This window comes from Vanacampus margaritifer, chromosome 1, assembly GCF_051991255.1.
Source record: "Vanacampus margaritifer isolate UIUO_Vmar chromosome 1, RoL_Vmar_1.0, whole genome shotgun sequence".
Classification (NCBI taxonomy): Eukaryota; Metazoa; Chordata; class Actinopteri; order Syngnathiformes; family Syngnathidae; genus Vanacampus; species Vanacampus margaritifer.
The window spans coordinates 34,802,579-34,821,546 of record NC_135432.1 but is presented as its reverse complement, the minus strand read 5'-3'; the positions used below and the strand labels follow the sequence as shown (position 1 = coordinate 34,821,546).

The 18,968-nt window shown below is 38.6% G+C and overlaps 1 protein-coding gene across 4 annotated transcripts in view; it reads right to left on the bottom strand.

The window, feature by feature from the left end:
* Positions 1 to 8,197: 8,197 nt before the first annotated feature.
* The window catches only part of LOC144038400 (gamma-aminobutyric acid receptor subunit beta-3-like), an 80,024-nt gene continuing 69,253 nt past the window's right edge, over positions 8,198 to 18,968 (bottom strand). For 3 of the 4 annotated variants that reach the window (XM_077550903.1, XM_077550888.1, XM_077550912.1), the window contains 3 exons: positions 17,527 to 17,774; positions 17,121 to 17,189; positions 8,198 to 10,797 (listed from right to left, as the gene is read on the bottom strand). In XM_077550903.1, the coding sequence (XP_077407029.1) occupies positions 10,429 to 10,797; positions 17,121 to 17,189; positions 17,527 to 17,774 (686 nt within the window). In that variant the 3' untranslated portion in view covers positions 8,198 to 10,428. The remainder of the gene's footprint in view (positions 10,798 to 17,120; positions 17,190 to 17,526; positions 17,775 to 18,968) is intronic. The other variant, XM_077550896.1, reaches the window with a different exon arrangement.

Below are 18,968 nucleotides of genomic sequence, written 5' to 3'. Positions count from 1 at the left end.
AGTTTGTATCTAACTGACTATAGTTTGACACCTGGATGTATTTTATTTTGTAATCAGCAAGACGCATTTCCGATATGACGCCATTCCTCCCATTTCTGGAAAAGCGAGTGATTGGACGAACCATATGACGCAAATACACATCGAAATGAATGTTTAACCACAATTAGATATCGTTACAGCGTTGGTAGGATTAGGGGAATTACGTTTCCATTAACAAGCTAAAAGTGTATTATTTTCAAAAAATCTGTAAAAAAAATAAAAATAAAAGCAAATGCCGAACGTTTAGTTTCTCTAACACATGAACTCTCTGGACTTTGCATCGCCAAGTACTAAATACATGAGTAACGTTTATCATAGTTTATTGTGAATATAGCACGTGAATTTAGATATAACTCAGCAAATTGTAGCGTACGTCCTATCCCACTTTTTAGAGAGACATATATTGTATAGGTAATTTTAATGTCCAGCAGAGGGCAGAAACGAATAGATTATCATTTTAGGATCTTTCCTTTATTACTCGGGGGGGGATTTGTGCGCTTGCTGCACCTCTCTAACACCCTTAACATCCCAAATTAGATTAAAAAAAAAAAGAGTTTCTCGCCTAAAAAAAAAGCTAAAAAATTTGTATTTTTCAGCACTTTATGGTGAATATATATGCCTAACATGTAAAGAAAACTTCCCAAATTCATAAGCTTCCATTTGAGTCCAAGATAGCCTTTCTATCTCAAATATTGCACTTGCTGTGGACAAAAGTCTACTTCTACACTATAGCCCAAATTGAAAACAAACATGGAACGTTTTAAGAGGTTTTGCACCAGAAATGATGTCTAGGACCTTCAAGATCACAACCTGAGTGGAAAATCTAGTCAACTATTGACTGGAAAGCTAAAGGATGGTTCCAAATAAACAACCTTGCCCTCAAATAAGCATAAGACTCAAAACTAATAGATACTGCCATTAAACATGCTCAGTTGATTATCTTAGTTTAAGACTTTTTTAATTACAAGTTTTGAGAAATATGTTTAAATACGCAAATGAGTCAATATGTAAATAAAAAAACTTTTCTAGCTTTCTGTATTGTAGATCGATCTAAATTGAGTAATATTTATCTAGGACTGGCAACTTAGTACCATGCTATCCTTTTTGCAAATCAGTGCATCAGTGTTTATGAAAATATCTTATTTTGAACATAAAATAAACTAAATTCCTGGCAGCAAAACATTTATTTTCACATACATTTTCATAGATAGAACACAAAATAACCATCCTCTTAGCCAGAACTAGAAAAACAAGATTAAGACTTTTTTTCAAGTACATTTCTAAATTACAACAATTGTTAGCATTAATGTGTATCTTTTTTTTCCTCTTATTTTTTTGTTTTCCAGTGTTCTGATTCACTGCTGCTATCACTGTCCTCTAATGTGGCAGTGTCGAACCTGCTTGCATCTGATCACAGATGAATATCTAAATTGAATGTGCAAGTAAATGCAACAGCAGCAGAATGAATGCGCCAAGCCTTATAGTTGTTCATGCATGGTTTATGATAGGCTATATCATTGGTAATCATATCATGACCTTGTCCAATCAGTCTTAGTAATATGTCATCTTTACCCAGTTTCTCGGCTTTCACCTCAATGGCCTTTTAGCTATTTTTGATGGATACCATGGAGGTTGGTGCCATCATCATGCCAGTATAATTGACTTTTCTTCTTTTTTTCAATAGGGGTTGCATTGTTAGGATCCACTCTTTAACGTTCTAGCTGATAGAAAAGCCATCTTGGACTCAAATGGATAATTGTGAATTAGGGGGTGATTATATACAAATTAGGCATAGATATTCACCATAAAGTATTAGAAAATATTAATTTTCATTTTCATTCCGTGCCCGTTTTTTCACTTTGCCCCCTGGGTATATAGTTCAAAATGAGTTGATACCTTCATAAATGATTTTGATGGTCACAACAATAGGATACATTAGTGTTTCATTTAAAAATATGTTGACACTGATAAATCCCACCATGAATTACACAAGAGTGTAGTGTATATTAAAGCTGTCTACAATTTTTCTCCGTTGGCTCATTTTTTGAAACAAAAATGGCATTATCAAAGTAACGTGGATAAATCCCTCAACCACCTTTGCAATGCTTCACAGCAGAATGACATCTGTCACTGATTTCATCAGATTGCTAGTGTCTCAGTCAGTGGCGAGCGATGACCTTTTAGAGTGGGCATGCTGGAGAGACAAATATGTGAAAAAAATTGGGGTATTTTTATTATTATTTTTAATATTAAATATTATTTAATTATTTTATACCACTTTGTAGATATTAAATTAAAGCAGAAATATTCAGGACTGATCAACGCAGGTTGATGCACACACACTGTAACCATGTACACAATGTTACCATCTCCGTGGTGAGCAAAATGTCACAATCACATGCCCACAAATTTGCCAATTTGTTGGAATTTACAGTATTCGGAACTGGCTCGTGCCCACGAAGTGGGCTCAACCCGAGAGAGGAAAAAAATGACATCACAGCGGAGGGAGCCAACAAGCGATTTAAACCAACAATCAACAGTTTGCAAACCTGTGGACAGCCAGCGAGCCATTTATGTTTCTCGTACGTCCTGGCTTGAAATTGATGGCCAAAATTCTTCCCCGTTTTTGTGATGACAACTTCAGGAGTAGAAGTATGGAGGACCAAAACTGCCAAAATTCTAACTAAATAAATGACTAAATAAATAAATAAACAAATAAATGGCTAAATGTGAAAATAAAAACATATATAAAAAAATATAATTCAAAAATTAAATCCCAAAATGGGATGTGTGTTAAGTCCCAAAAAATGACTAAATATATCTATATCTATCTATCTATATATATATATATATATATATATATATATATATATATATATATATATATATATGTATGTACTCATTTCTGATTCTATCCATCCTGGTCACTCCCAAAGAGAACCTCAGCATCTTCATCTCTGCCACTTCCAGCTCTGCCTCCTGTCTTTTCTTCAGTGGCACTGTCTCCAGACCAAACAACATCGCTGGTCTCACCACAGTTTTATAAAACTTTCCTTTCATTTTAGGTGAAACTCTTCTATCACACATCACACCTGTGACTTTTCTCCACCCGTTCCAGCCTGCCTTCACACGCTTCTCCACTTCTTTTCCACACTCTTGATTGCTCTGGACTGTTGACCCTAAATACTTAAAGTTCTCCACCTTCTTGGTCTCTTCTCCCTGTAACCTCACTCATCCACACACTCAATTTAGATGAATTGTTGAATCAATACTATTTCCTTAACATTGATTCAATATAAAATCAACAAAAATATACATGTAGATTCTGATTTGGATGATGGTTGAATCAACATTGATATTGTGTGATTTATGGTTGAAAAGCAAACGTTGACTCAACATTTTTATCAGCCTTAGACTTTTTGTATAATTTCTACTTTAGGTCTCAACATAGATTCAGTACTTAAGATGAACCATATTTCAATGTTGATTCACGCATATTTTGATATCTGGGAGAGGATCTTTGCAATTTTGATGGTACTGACTCCTTAGATGGGAAATGAAGCATGTGTTAGCTTTTGCTAGTGGGCTCAAGTATTCCGCGGAACTGTAAGACTGTGAGGCCAAATGGTCCATACCAACAAGGAAAAACTGTAAATAAAATTTCTGCATTGTGCCTGACAATATTAATTTGTAATTTGAACACGCTTGTGTGATTCTTTGCCAACAGGCAGCTGTAGTGGCGCTTACGCGTGTGATTTCTTTTGACTTGGGTGCGCTGATTTGGTTTAGTCAATCATATACGTGCTCTCTCCAGGGACAGAGGCAGCTGTGCAACCCTGCACGCGGAAAGATGCTGTCATGTTCACTTCAACATAACGCTAATCATGTTGCTATGTGGTTGCTATGTGGTTGCTGATGTGACTACATGCAAGATCATCATCGTTTGAAGTTTTCATTTTGTACAATTGCAGGGAGCAAAAAAGTATGTCACACAAGGCGGGTCAAAGAAAGACTGCATTCAACTCCAAATTTAAATGTTTAATGATTTCTTCTAAAAGAAAAGCTAATCATCTGGCAGCATGAAAGGATTGGTTCAAGCCCAGGAAGTACATAATACAAAATAAATGACTTACAGTATTACAAAACAGAAGGAGTTTCCTGGTATTTCGAACATTGCTGCTGTTGTGTATGACTAAAAAGCTCACGAAAACAGAAGAGCAGAATGAAAAAGTGTACAGAAAAGTCAATATATTCCCAACAGTACCTAAGACTGGGCGTTTGATGCTGAAACAGTTTTTTCCCCTCACCATTCCGCCCCTCTCTCCCACGCTCTCGCCCTCACTTGCCGTTGCTGATGATGAATTAAAAGAAAGTATGTCATTTGGCAGCCAGGCGGGGAGGAAGGGGGAAGACATCAGAAAGAATTCATTCTGTGAGTTTCCCCAACATGGGCACAGTCTCCGCTGCTTTATAGCTTTTTGGGGTTTGCATGCGGTTATTTGGGTCAGTTATTGGGGCCAGCTCTGTTCACCAAGCAGTTTGAACCCGGCTTGACAAAAACAGGACAAGTACAATGGTGATGTTTTATATGCTCGCATTCATACTCGGAATAGCTCAGCTTGAGCGTGAGGTGTTTTGCTTTTAACGAGACACACTCAACACTTCTGCTGCAAGCAAGCTGCTGTTGCTATGCGACTCCACTCTGAGTGAAGCATCACTAAAGCTTAATGGCAACACAAGTCTATCAGCAGGCACCTGAGAGTTTTTAAACGTAAACCTGGGACATAATGTCTTTTGCAGTCTGATACTGCACCTCACTATGATGTTTGCCATTATAAATGTAATAACAAATAAGTGGTGACTCAAATAAAATAAGTGAATTGGCAGTTATAAAGAAACACCGAATTAGAATTCCAGCTGTCCAGTCTTTCCGAACCCATGGTATCGAAGTGAATGGGGAATTCAAACGACTATTGACGCTCAGATGACTGATACTGTAAAAAGGGAGTACAGATGCTAGAGTAGGTCTGAATATTATTTATGTTTTATGTTAAGTGTTTTCTTCCTGATATTTAAAGTTCCAATGCCTGTTTAAAGGGGACTTATGCATAACAGTTCATTTTTTGGAGCTAAATTTTACATTTGTGGTAAGTGTCATATATGTAAAAAGTCAGTTTCATTAGTTATTTTTGATTTCTTTTTTTATTAATAAATTATATTACTAGTTTATTATCAATTTATATTATTGATTTGAGTTAAAAAGAAGACAATGCCTGAGAAAGAAATTCAAAACAAATTTCATTTGTTGAAAAAAAAATCATTAAAGATAAGTGGAGATCTAAAATGAAAAAATAAGAGGTGTGCATCATCCAACAGACTATTATATATATATATATATATATATATATATATATATATATATATATATATATATATATATATATATATATATAGTAATATTAACCCTTAGTGCCCACAAGTGAATCTTGAGGAGTTGGTGACTGTAAGGTGTCATTTGATGTGGTCTGCTCGATCCTGCTGGCAGCAACTGGGTTCCTGACTATAAAAACACAACCATTAGTTACAAATTGCCAAATACAGAAACAGCAATATAGGTCACATGACCTGGAATTTTAGCATTTCTGTGTAATAGCTTCCAGGTCATGTGGCCTATTGACCCCAAATCAGTGCTGCATCTTGGTGGCATGTCTGCTGGATGATGCACACCTCTTACTTTTTCATTTTAGATCACTTATTTTTAATGTTTTTTTTCAATAAAACATTCACATCAGTATTGCAATACATTACATTAGCCTACATTGCATACAAGGCTTTGGCACATGCCATAACTTCTAATTCCCGTCTTGCTGTGAGTGAAAGTGCAGAGTGACAGCCTATCAGTTAAAAGTAGAAACCGATTCATTAAGAAACAGATCCCGAAATTGAAGATTATCTCCGTCTGTTTGGATTACAATTCGCCGGTATCCGGACCGATGACAACATAGCTTCTGCTCCAAGGTAAGATGACTGTTCTGTTCACTTTCGTGCTGAATGGTGTATTTCGAATTGTTTTGGTTGCTATGTCCATTCATCCATCCATTAGCAGATCCGCTTATCCTGACAACATTTATATAAATCATTTATGAATTACGTTTGAGGCTAGGAAATTCGGGTTTGTTGTTGCAGTTTGCTGCGTGTCATGGTTTACGCGCATCTACTATACTTTATCCTGGTTTTTAGTAATCCACGAGTCTGTTCTTGTCTTTAAGATTGATTTAATTACTAACAAAACAAACTGGCAATAAACATACAGTGGGACACGGTAAGAAAACCGTGTGTCTCCGCAGCTCAACACTGCCTGACTTAGACAAAACATACATCAGCATGAATAATAACATGCATCATCATAAAGAAAGAATAGCATCATAACTATGACTTGTATGATATGTCTCTTGGCCTGTAACCCTTACAGGGTTGTTTTGAAACGGTTGCGCAAGACGCGGTGCTATCTCGCAGCTAGGCTAAAAACACTCCCCCTAGTTACGATGCATAGTGTCTAATAATTGCTTATTTTCATACATTTCTATTACACTTATCTCAGCCCCTTCCATTACGGCAAAACTCTCAGAAAAAAAAGTTTCATCGCAATCAAGTGGCCAACACTGTGCTAAGAATGCTTTGGCTTATACAATACTGCTCTCTTCTGTTTGGTATAGTTCAACAACTGTTAAAAAACATGGTGACTACATAACACTCCAGGTCTGCCAAGTTCATCACTCACCACTCTGCCTGCACACGTTCATTTTTGTCCCGGTAGCGGTAGATTGCCGTGTTGTAGAGTCCGGGATGTCCGCAAACAGCAACAATGATAACATCCTCCTTTGTTGTTGCAAATCTCCTCACAAAACCTGCCGCGTCCCATCACAGCAAACCCCTCATTCGCGCCGCCTTACACTCCTTTGCTCCCGTCCGCCTGAACTACATTGGAAACATGCCGCCTCAATCGCCCCCTTCGCTTTTAGTGTGGACGTATTTCAGCACGCAGACAGCAGAAACAACGAGCAACAGGCACATTTAAAAAAAATTTTTTTACAGACACTTCTCGGAATGGACGGGGCGGATGTAAGAATTATAAGACTTGGGTGAATAGAATTTTAGACCTGGACTGTTTCTTTTAGACTTGAGGTGCTCAAGTTCGGTCCTTTCCCTAATCCAACACAGGTGAATCAAATGATCAGCTCACCAGCAAGCTTTGCAAAAGCCTGATAACAATCCTGATCATGAATCAGGTGTGTTGGAGGATGCGAAACAGGTTAAATGTTGGCTCTTGACGTGGGCACATCCGTTTTAGACATTTAAGGCCTAAAATTTAAGTTTGTGAATTTGAGACTTTTTAAGACTTTTTTTTAGACCCTTTGGGGAACCTGTTGGGTGTACACAAGATACAAAAAGTTGGGAACCACTGCCCTAGGGCGCAACTCCAAACCAGGGAAATAAGATTGAACAGCTTCAAGCATTATGTGTGGAATTCCCATTAGAATTCTGATGTTGTTGTCTGTTGTACATTTTATCTGTACCAGTAGTTCCAGACATGTTTACTCTAAATTTAGTTTTTAATTCAGTTAAATGTGAAATAATTATTCCCTCTCTTCCTGTCAAGTCAAGTCAGCGTTTTGAGGGAGCAGTTGACCTGGACATAACAGAGACTGGACTCCTTATTTCATTCTGAGCCTGTTAGAACGCAGTCATTTTTAAATCTTCACCAAAAGCAAGATGCTATGAACCCTGCAGTGAAGAAGGTGTTGGCTAACTAAGTTGGTACAAGCAGGAAGTGGCTGGCATAGTATCATCAACGCTTGTGTTTTATTTTGTTATGTATGCTTGCTTTCGCAAGACAATTGATTCCACTTTTCATTTATTTGTGATCTTCCTTCACACATTTTTGCTGTTTTAATACCTTATTTGTTCTTTGTACATTTTAACATTACACTCCTCTTGTTTAGGAATGCACTGTGACAATGTGCCATTTTAATAGACAGATATTGTTTTGGGCAGATTTGGAATAGCAATTGCATTTTAAAATGCAGGTCAATATGTGGATACAGCCACCAATTTGTCAACTTCCTGTGAGTGTCAAGCACGCTCACAAACAGAACAATTACAATGTATATCATTTATTTGATGATTTAACATAATCATCCTTTGAAAAAGGAAGAAAAACATACAGAGATATACAATTTAAATCTAAGCCTAGATACATTTTGTGGCAGCACAGAACATTTCACATTCCATTATGGGACCAAGGCCATACAACACCTGACTTTTTAAAATGTCAGCTACAAAGCATAGTGTCATCTTAAGAGTAAGCGTTCAGTAGCTCTCATGAGGCTGGGGGGGAAAACAAAACAAAACATTTTTCTCTCCTCCTCTTATAGTCTCTCCAAATGTGTTGTTGCATGCACAGTACACAATAACTTAGGTGTCAGGAGTCTGTATTTTTTTTTCTTTAATACTTTGTTGATAGAAATAAAAAATCATGGCCCAAGAGTATGTGCCTTCATTCACTGTTTTCATACTATAGATGTACAAATGGTTTTTTTCTTCTCTTTTTCTGGAACTTGAGGATTCCTTAAAACCACTTCACACTTCACTGCGTGAAGCCTCGTCTACACAGTAGAAAACAGGACCAGCTCGGGGACTGCATCACCCCACCCGCCCCCAGTCATATTTGATCTCAAAATAATTGCAGCCAGACAGCAACAATCCAAGTACAATACATTCAGTTATTTTAAGACTGTCACAAGTTTAAAGTTGTATTCTTAAGTATCTCTTAGTAGTCCTATTTAATACATGTTCATGCACAAAGCTATGCGAGTGTTTGTTGTGGTAGGGTGGGGGTTCATGAAAAAGAATGTTTCAGATTTATCATTCATGAGTTGGAAGTGGTTGATTATTCAAAACCACAGTCATGTTCTACATGCAGCAATCAAGTGAAAACATACCAATACCTGCTCGCAACCTGTCCGTCCTGCATGTGTACATGCCGTCTCACAACCTGCTCACGTGCAATATAATGAGGAGCTTACATTCAGATGGAAAAAAAACTATGACCATGGCTCATTATCCTCTACCTGAAGAACAATGGATCTGATACAGGTACATTCAATGCTAGCATTTGCTCATCAGACGGCCAGCGTGGTCCGACTGTGGAGTCCATTGAAATCCATTTGCATCAAGTGGAACTTCAGCATGGTCACATTTTAGAGAAGAAAATAAATGGATGCTTTCTTTCTTCTTTTTTTTGGAGCTAAATAGACTGACATTTGCCAGCATAACAATCACAAACTCAATGCTTATTTGATCATCTTTTTTATCATTTAGGGTTGTGCACACATTATATATATACAGTATATATATATATATATATATATATATATTATATACATTTTGAAATATACACGGAATTTCTCCAATGTCTCACTGCTTGCAACAAGTCAAGGTGGGAAATCAAACAAACACTTAAAGACAAAGAGTACAATAGTAACCCAACATGGATTGATGAGCATTTGTAGGATATCCAACTAAAAATAGCACACTGAAATGAGTAACAAACACGGACATTTATACTTGAAAATGTTTCTGAATAAGAAAATGTAGTGCTGAACATTTCTTTCATCTGTTTGTGAGACAATGCTGCGTGGGTAACAATGCCTCTCAGAAGCCTACTGGCAGTTTGATCAATTTGGATAAAATCAGGTTCCACGTTTGTTTCGGGAGCCATGAGAAGGTGAACTGGAAATAAAATGGCAGTGTTGTTCATTCTTGTGCTGTTTTGTCATTCCTCTCCCCGACCAATTAATGACGCCAAGAATAGTAAAAACCTGGAAGCCTGAGAGTCATGATAATCCTGAAGTAGAAACTGTTGGTAAAAATTTACCACATTGGAAGATCATTGCATGCATTTACAGTGCATAGGGTACCAATCAAACATATTGTTTAATGGATTTTTGGAATTGCCTGCATTTTTCTGATCACCTATGTGGTATAAAGTTCTCCCTTTCTCTCTTTTTATTAGAATACTGCTTTTGTCATTTTTCACTTAGTTGTATTTTGTGCAAAGACTGTATGTTCTCAATGGCTGGCATTTTGTCTCTATGTTTTATGGGAAATGACTACCACAAGTCCCAGTTACAGTACGTACTACAGAAAAGAAAAGAGATTCAAACACGGCAAATATAAAAAGATATTTGATGAAAACTTGGTACAGAACTTTATCAGTCTTTCAGTCTTTAGTCTGATTTTGATCGATTCAATGCATGTATAAAAGCACAGACAAAAAAGGAAGTAAACCAAACCAAATGGAAAATGACAGACAACAAAACTGTCCATTCAAACATAGTAGAGCCAGTAGATAAGATTAAAAAAGGAGAAAACCGAAGGGAAGATGATCCGTGACCAACGGTCAATGGCGTTGACATCGGTCAGGTCAGGGATTTTGATTTTTAGCTGCGAGGACCGCCTTCTCAGTCGGCTGCGTTTCATCTGAGCAGAGCGCTCCAGGGAGTGACGACTGGCGGAACGTGGACCGACTCCGCTGCTCTGCTTGCGATATTGAATGTGCGATGAGGCTGTGCTGTCCAGCTGCACCATGGACTGAGAGTTCCTGATATCTGCTACGCTGGTGGTGATCTCCCCTCCCGCCACTTCATTATGGATTTCCAAGGTGGTCAGCAGGATGTTCCCGTGTCCTGGTTCCGCCTGAGTGAGTGAAATGATTAGCATTAGATAAATCCAAGTGGACCAAGTTTAAACAATTTGTCAAATAATCCGGTGCCATGAAATGTGTTATGTCGTGACTGTAGTATAATACACTCGTGACTCATCACAATCTCAGAGTCTGAAGACTCTAGTAGAAAGTCAATGACATCACTCAACAATTTCATTGAATACACAGCAGAAACAACACACTGCATGCCCATGATGTATGCCGGTGACAGGAACCAAATTGGTAGCAATGCACGATGGTTTTCATGCAAATGTATCAACTGAGCAAGTCCAGCTTTTTTCTACTTTGTTCTTTTTTTTTTACCTCAGCTAAGCAGGTTATGATTCCATCAGTGTGGGTTTGTATAATGTAAACTTACACTCCCTTTCAAAAGTATTGGAACAGTAGCCCCTTTATTTTTCCTGCATTCTAGAAATATTTGGGTTCGTGTCAAAAGCTAAATACGTGACAAGAGATCAGCAGTTCAACTTTTATTCAAAACATTTTACAGTACAACTGGATTGGACACACTGCTTAAAAGATTCAGTTATTTAAAAATTAAACAGCCAATTTTTAGGTGGCGAAAAGTAATATAAGATGTACTCCCTTGGATGAGTTTTAAATCTGAGGGCTCTGTTTTCGTAAATCTGGTGCATCATGATTTTTATGCACCTGACAATTTGGTGGCAGAAAGTAGACTAAACTTTAAACCAACTAAGAATAGGTCTAAATTGTGGCGCATGTGGTGTAACGTGATTCAGATTTAAACAGATTCTGAGCTCCGCAGCTATGTGTATAAATATGGCATCAATGTGCATTTAACACTCTAAATCATTGAAGAAATCCATAGAATTAATTATCATTATGGTTTATCATATTGTGCTATGTTATGTGTTTTTGATGACCGAGGCACAACTGGTGGGTGTGTGTGGCGGTGGGGGTGGATTGGAGTTGTTGTCACACTTGGATGCACGATTGCACGATAAGGGGTAAAAGGCGACCTTCAAGTGCCCACTTTACAACAGACAACTTTAAATCATCCTCAAGTGGAGATGTTCTTGCAGTTCCTTATAAACCTACTTTGAGTGCATCGATCTCCTGCATGGATTCTATAGAGTCAGTTCTGCTTTTGCCACATAGACCACGTACCCTCTCCTGTGCTGAATTTAAAGCTGGGATGCAAGTCGGCTGTCTTCTCTCACACAATGGTGAAAATTTGCATTTTTAACTGCACACGTCTACAATAATACCTAAAGAAAGAAAACTCCACTCATTCGCGCATGTTAGATCTGAGTACAAAACTCAATACTTTTTTTGGGGTATGGACCAATTTAGGTTGGTACTACTGAGCACCAATTCATATGAAAATGGTAGCATACCAGGTTTTGGTTTTGAAGCATCTTTCGAATGGCACACTTAGCAGTGCAAGCACAACAATGATGACGTCACCCACTCCCGGGGGCACACCATAAATACATTTACGGACTAGAAGCAAGCGAAACTTGATCAATTGTGCGGCTGACCGCTGCTCAGCCAAACAAATACAATACATACAAATACATTTCCAGGATGCTTCGACTAGGTGCGGAGAGATGGACTTCTCGGTGCTGGTGCCAAGCAGTGGCTGGCAATATCTGAGGGGGCAGCCATCGGTGCAGAGAACCACATCGTCCGCCACTACCCAGCGCCAGCAGTCCATCTTCCACTGCTGAAACAAATCATTTAGGCAAGTGCAGTTTGTTCAAATGTGAAAGGTATCCATCTGCGCTAGACTTACGCTGCAGATGAACATAAGACACTAAGGTCCTGTCCCAATACTCGCTCTTCCACTCTTACGCAAGTGTGTAGGACTGTAGTGTGTCTCATTCTCCAAAGTGTACTGTCACCTCACTACGCCACGCCCCCTTTGCGCCCTTTTTCTACACTTCGGCTGAGCCCGCATCTCAGCCGAAGTGTATTACCCACAATTCATTGCGGACTTCACCAAAAAAGCGGGAAAATGGTGGCATTCGATGGTAATTTCTTTGCCTGTGCCTAAAGTATTTTCAAGTGTAAATATCAAATTATTATTCGTTTTATCATTTTTATATGTGTAATTTTAATCGAAGTTTAACGTCATCTACATATTTTGCCCTAGTTGCCGTACTTAGCGACCTTGTGCGCATGCGCCACAGATCATGCAGGGATAAATAAATGCATAAATGCTTCGTAAATCCAGGCGTGGAACCATAGCTGTCGTCGACTGGAGTTTTTACTTTAGTACTATACTTTACTACAGTTTTGATATCACTTAAAGCAAAAATATTGCCCCCAAAAAACAACCGCTGCAGCGATGCTTGATGACACAATCAAACACGGTGGCGCAAGTCGATGACATCACTTGCAATGTCCCAATTTTACAATTTTCTCACGCTTGTAACTTGCCCTTTCTAACACTTCGTGCACCTCTATTAAGTGAACACTTCATTGAAGAAGCGTAGGGTGTAGCGTGGGTATTGAGACTAGGCCTAAGAATTAATAGATTATTTACTTGAAGCTGCATCGAACCTGTAGCCCATTGACATCATTCAGCATTTGCAACAATGTAAACATAAAAAAGCCTTTAACAATGTATCCCCAGGTTTTCACTGTAGTTTTGCATCAAGGGATCACTTCCTACAGTCAATATTAATAATGAATCTGATTTATTTAGCGCTTTTCTATCTAATTAGACACTCAAAGAAGCTTTACAAAGGAACGGATACATTATACACGCACTCACATTATGGGGGTGGGAAGCTACTTAAGTAACCACAGCTGCCCTGGCACAGGCTGAACGAGGCGTGGCTGCTAGTCTGCGCCTACAGCCCCTCCGACCACCACCAAACATTTGCACCTCCCATACACCAGTGAGTAGCACTGGAGGTAATGTGTGTGAAGTGCCTTGCCCAAGGACACGATGACACATGACTTGGGGAGAGCGGGGATGGAACAACTGACCTTCTTGTTACTGGACGGCCGTTTTTACACCCTGAGCCACGGCCGCCACTATCCACTGTGCAAGTCACCTTCTTGCACAATTGACTATGCAATTCTTTACCCTAATGAACTTGTTGTTTTGGCAGTGTGCTTTGGGTCATTACCTTGCTAAATGATGAATGATAATCCCTTCAGTTTTGTTGTGTATTTTTTTTAAGTGGACATATGGATAAAAAAATAATAATACTATTGTTTGTATACAAGTAGTTGGGTCTCTGCAGTGCCTGCCACCCATCAAGTGAGAAATTAAACAACCAAGTACATCTATTGTGATACAGCTATATCTGAAAATGAGTCTGTGAACTACCACGCCAAGTTCCTCAGCCAGTGACAGCGAGGCTGGGCAAAGTTCCAAAGCAAAATTACTACTTTGAAGCGGTAGAAGAAGCACTTTCATGCCAAAGCCAAAGGGCCGTTCTGTCTGCCTCTGCGAAATAAAATTCTTTATTTGTCTTTATTTAGGGGGACTTGCTTGCTTTCCACACTCCGAGCTCCGCATCCACTAATAGAAGCAAGCAGCTGGCCTCCACGAGCACTCACTGCTGAGTGAGGCACAAGAGGGGACGATGAAAGACAAACTTGAGGCGGGATGAAAGCTGGTTGACAGCTTAAGACAGATCAGCCCCAATACAAGCAATTTTCATTTAATATGCTGAAAATATGTCAACAATTCTTGATCCTTGGGATATTTTGACAAAATAATGCCATATGTTATTAAGGCACCTAAAATGTTGAACAAATGTGACATCTTTAAATTGGCATGTAAAATATGTCTGTAGACCTCTGAGTTCATTTTGCTTGTTGCACAGCGTGTACGTTTGGGATCATGAGTTAAGTTTATCAATTCGTCTCCTGTACACCAGCCACTGGCTTCTTTTTTTTCTTCAAGACATTCCAAATGGCTAGGCCTATGCTTAGACAATGATTCTGATTGATTTTCCATTGTTTCTCAGCTTCAAGATTGCTTGTTTTTCACCCATCAACAGCTCTCCGGTTTTATAAAAATGGGGGAGCTTCAAAGAAAGGACCCTAAGTTGTAGGTTGTGTATCAATAAAGTATATGCAAATACCTAGAAATAAGAGTCCAAGTTTTGTGATCTCTTGTCTCATAATTATGCTGTGATACCATGTCCAAAGTCTGTCATCAACAATAATAAAGGAATTGGCCAAACTGTTCCAATGTTAGAGGAGAGCACGGTGATATATTTAAACATGGATTTCTATTAGAGCTGTTAAACGATTAATTTTTTAAATCAGAATAATCACATCTTGGAATTTTGATGAATCACAATTAATCGCTTCATTAAAAATACTTTTTTATCAACATTTTTTGCCCGCCAAATTTAAACAGCGCCTGTTATGTGTTATTTTTTTTAATTTTATGAGGACGTCTTCAATATTTTTTTTGATCCACTACACACGCTCATCCTCTTCTTTTTTTGATCAGTTCATTACAGTGGTACCTCGGAGTTTGAACATAATTCATTCCTGCGAAGTGTTCAAAGTCCGAATTGTTTAACCTTCAAAACATTTTTTCCCCATAGGAAATAATGTAAATGCAATAAATCCGTTCCTAAGCTCCAAAAACAGAAAATTCCTATTTTAATTTCTATTTATGTTTTTTACATTCACACCCTGTACAGTATTTAAACAATAAAATACCTTACCTTTTTTGTTGTGGTGTGATGGCATCAGTGGATGATAAATGCTGTGTTAATGCTAGCTTTAGTTCAGTGCTGAGTTTGTGTATTTTACATTGGGCATATTGTTAGACTACTAAGCGGTCCTTGCGTGCGTTAAAAGTCAGGCACGTTGTTGAACAGCTAAGGGGGGTCCTCGTGCCAGTATTTACGGAAGTAGTCATGGTAGTTACAATGGCGCAATAATCTTCCTAATTCCACTGTGGTTCGTAGCACTGTATGTTTTTCTTTGCTGCCACTGGCACTGTTGTCTTTCTCTGAGCCCAGGGCGAAGAAAATTGTTGTGGAAAAATCAAAATACCTTCGCGAGCATGGAGCACCTCCGGGAGTATTCACGATCTGACTGGAAATGAGCAGTGCATTGTCTCAACTACCGCAACGTGAGCATTCAGCATTGCTCGGCTTTGCTCGGCTTCACTCGGCAACCTGTTTTCAAGGTACATTCGGCTTAGCTTGCATTGCTTGGGTGTTTAAACTCCGAAAATGAGTTCAAAGTCCCAGGCATTTTTTACTCCGATTTTTTGGTTGAAGTCCGATTTGTACGAGTTCCAAGACGTTCAAACTCCGAGGTTCCACTGTACTTGCATAATTTAAAATGGAACAAAAAATGACCCCAATATTTTGACATGAACAAATATCCTGAATGTCATACACAAGCATTTATTAAATGCTTTACTTTAATTTAGTTATGTTTATTGCTCAAACACAACCTGTGCGACCTTTAACGTAACCATCCGCTGTCAGCTAAAGCGTCATCTGTGGTCAAAATTAATAGTGTGATTCGTCTGAATTAATACATGATTAATGCGATAATATTTTTGTGATTAATTAATTAGTTTACGCTTTAATTTTGACAGCACTCATTTTAATATTTTAAATATGTTGTGTATATACCCTATATAATGAACGAAACTTCACAACATAGATACATTTTCACATACAGAAACATTGCAGAAAAGCATGAAGTGATGAATTCTGCTTTAGATTTAGGTCATACTGTAAATGTATGCAGAACATAAATTACTGGAAAAAGATCATTTATTCATGATGCGCTTTGAAATTAAATCGCATTTATTCTATTTCATTATTTTCTTTGCAATGATGTGACGACTTCAAAATAAAAAACAGAAACTAAGATGATGTACGTAAATACTGAGAGTTTAGGCCCTAATTGCTTGTGAATTTGCCAACAAATTACAACCTGTGTAACGCTACACCTCTCAGTTAAGTCAAGTTTATTTACCGGTATGTAGCCCTTAATCACAAAAGAGTCTCAAAGGGCTTCACAAGGTCAAAGGTTTATTTACAATTTCTTGTGCAAGGGTTTTAATGCATGGTGATAGCAAGCAATGTTTCAGTCCATTTGAAAAAAAAAATCATTAGTTTTTTTTCTCCTTTGAAACATGTATTTTTACATTGAAAATGCTACTTTACATGTAGAAAATAAAATGCAACAAAAGTCCAAATGAATGAGCGAATTTCATGCTGACCAGCATTGAATTCATGGATGAGGGTGGATATGTTTTGTTTTGAGGTAGAATAACAAAAAAGAAAGATCCATGTTGGCAGCGGTGCCGACCTTGACTGAAACAACTCACCGAGCGTGAGTGGCGAAGGCCTCTAATCTGATTGGACCGTTTTAGGGAAGCAGCCCTACTACCTGCCTCCTGAGAAGACGACAAAGTTCAAAACTGCTTTTGTCATATACTGGAACCTAAGCCATACATGCTGCATATATAGAAACCCATTAATTAATGTAGACCATTCAGCCATCCACAACAAGTTCTCTTCACAGCTTCTGTCAAGAGTGAACAAAAGTTAAACTTTAAGGGGGCTGCAATATCAAAGTCGATTTATCAATTAGCTGCTGGAAGGGGAGGAAAAAGCCATTAAATTGTTTTTGCACTCATTATGTCGGTGATCTGTTCTGCAACCTGTTTTCCTGGGTCAAAATGTGATTTTTCAGCAAGAAATCCTATGAACGAGCAATGCCATCCAACTTACCCTTGCAGCGTCATACTTGGCTGCCCTCTCATTGTTGGCCTTCTCAGCCTTCTCCGCCAGCTTTTTTTGCATCTGAGGCCCCCTTCCAAAGAAGATGTAGTTGACAAAGGCATACTCCAGAAGGGCAAGGAAGACCATGACAAAGCAGCCCATCAGGTACATGTCGATGGCCTTCACGTAGGGGATCTTGGGCAGCGTCTCTCTCAAGTGGGTGTTGATAGTAGTCATGGTCAGCACGGTGGTGATTCCTTTAGAAGAATACAAACATGACATCCATTGTGAAACAGCTCAATTTGATTAAACTTTTCTTCTCCTTTGCCTATTTGTGAAAGTAGAACGAGATTTAGGCCCTATTTTCGTAGAAAGGCAGCTGCATCCTCATTTTCTGCCAATGACTACGTTTACATGCAGGCAAAACCCTTTTTTTTTTGTAAGGCCATGTAAATAGACCCTTATTCGAGTTACTCCTTTCATAACCGGAATTCTTGCTCATATAAACACGTTCGGAATATCTCGATCAATCGGGAAAATGTTTTTCGCTGAGCGCAGGCTTGCTATTGTCTTCATCATCTTTTCTTCTTCTTCGCTGATTTGATTCGCAAGGAATCTTGGTCTATGGAGTCACGACTTGTATGCGCAGCTCCGTCCGCCTCCCTTGAATACATTATTTTGTGTCTCTACGGCGGAAACGTCACAGTTTGTGCTTATATACACATACAGTAAATACAAGTACAAAAGTCCATGCTTCTGGCGTGTAACCCACTGGAAATACTTAAGCCGTTATCAACAAACATGACGCTTGCAGCAAAGAACCACACTTCTGAAGCGAGGAGGAAACCGACTACTTTATTTAGTTTGGTGAGTGACATAATTAGAATGTCTTGTATTGAAAGTATAGTAAGTTAAAAGAAATGACGTTATTTACGTAGTTACTTTCTCCGCGCGTCGCGGTCCGAACGGGTTATTCCAATCCAGCACAAATGAGCAGGTAAATGGGAGTAACTCTTTCCGCCACGTATGTAAACATGTTACTGCGAATGTTTCAGAAACCGGAATTCTGACCTTAACTCGAATATTGACTCCATATAAACGTAGTCAGTGAAAGTCGAGTTAGTCTTAAAAAATCAATTTTTTGTGTTTGTGAATTTGGCAGACTGCACTATGCCTTGATCGGTGTTCTGGCGTATTCTATTGCTCAAACCCCGGTGCAGTTTGGTAACCAAAATTAGACTAATTTCAAGAAGAAAGCTAAAAGAAGGTCTAAGGCTACATTCACACTGCAGGGCGTGATGCCCAATTCAGATTTTTTGTTAAATCCAATTTTTTTGTGGGCTGTTCACATTGCTTCAATTAAGCTGAATGAACGCCCACTCCCGATTGGTGGACTGTTTTCACGCTTGCTCATGTTTGGCTGCTGTCCTCGGCTTTCTCGAGCGTCAGTG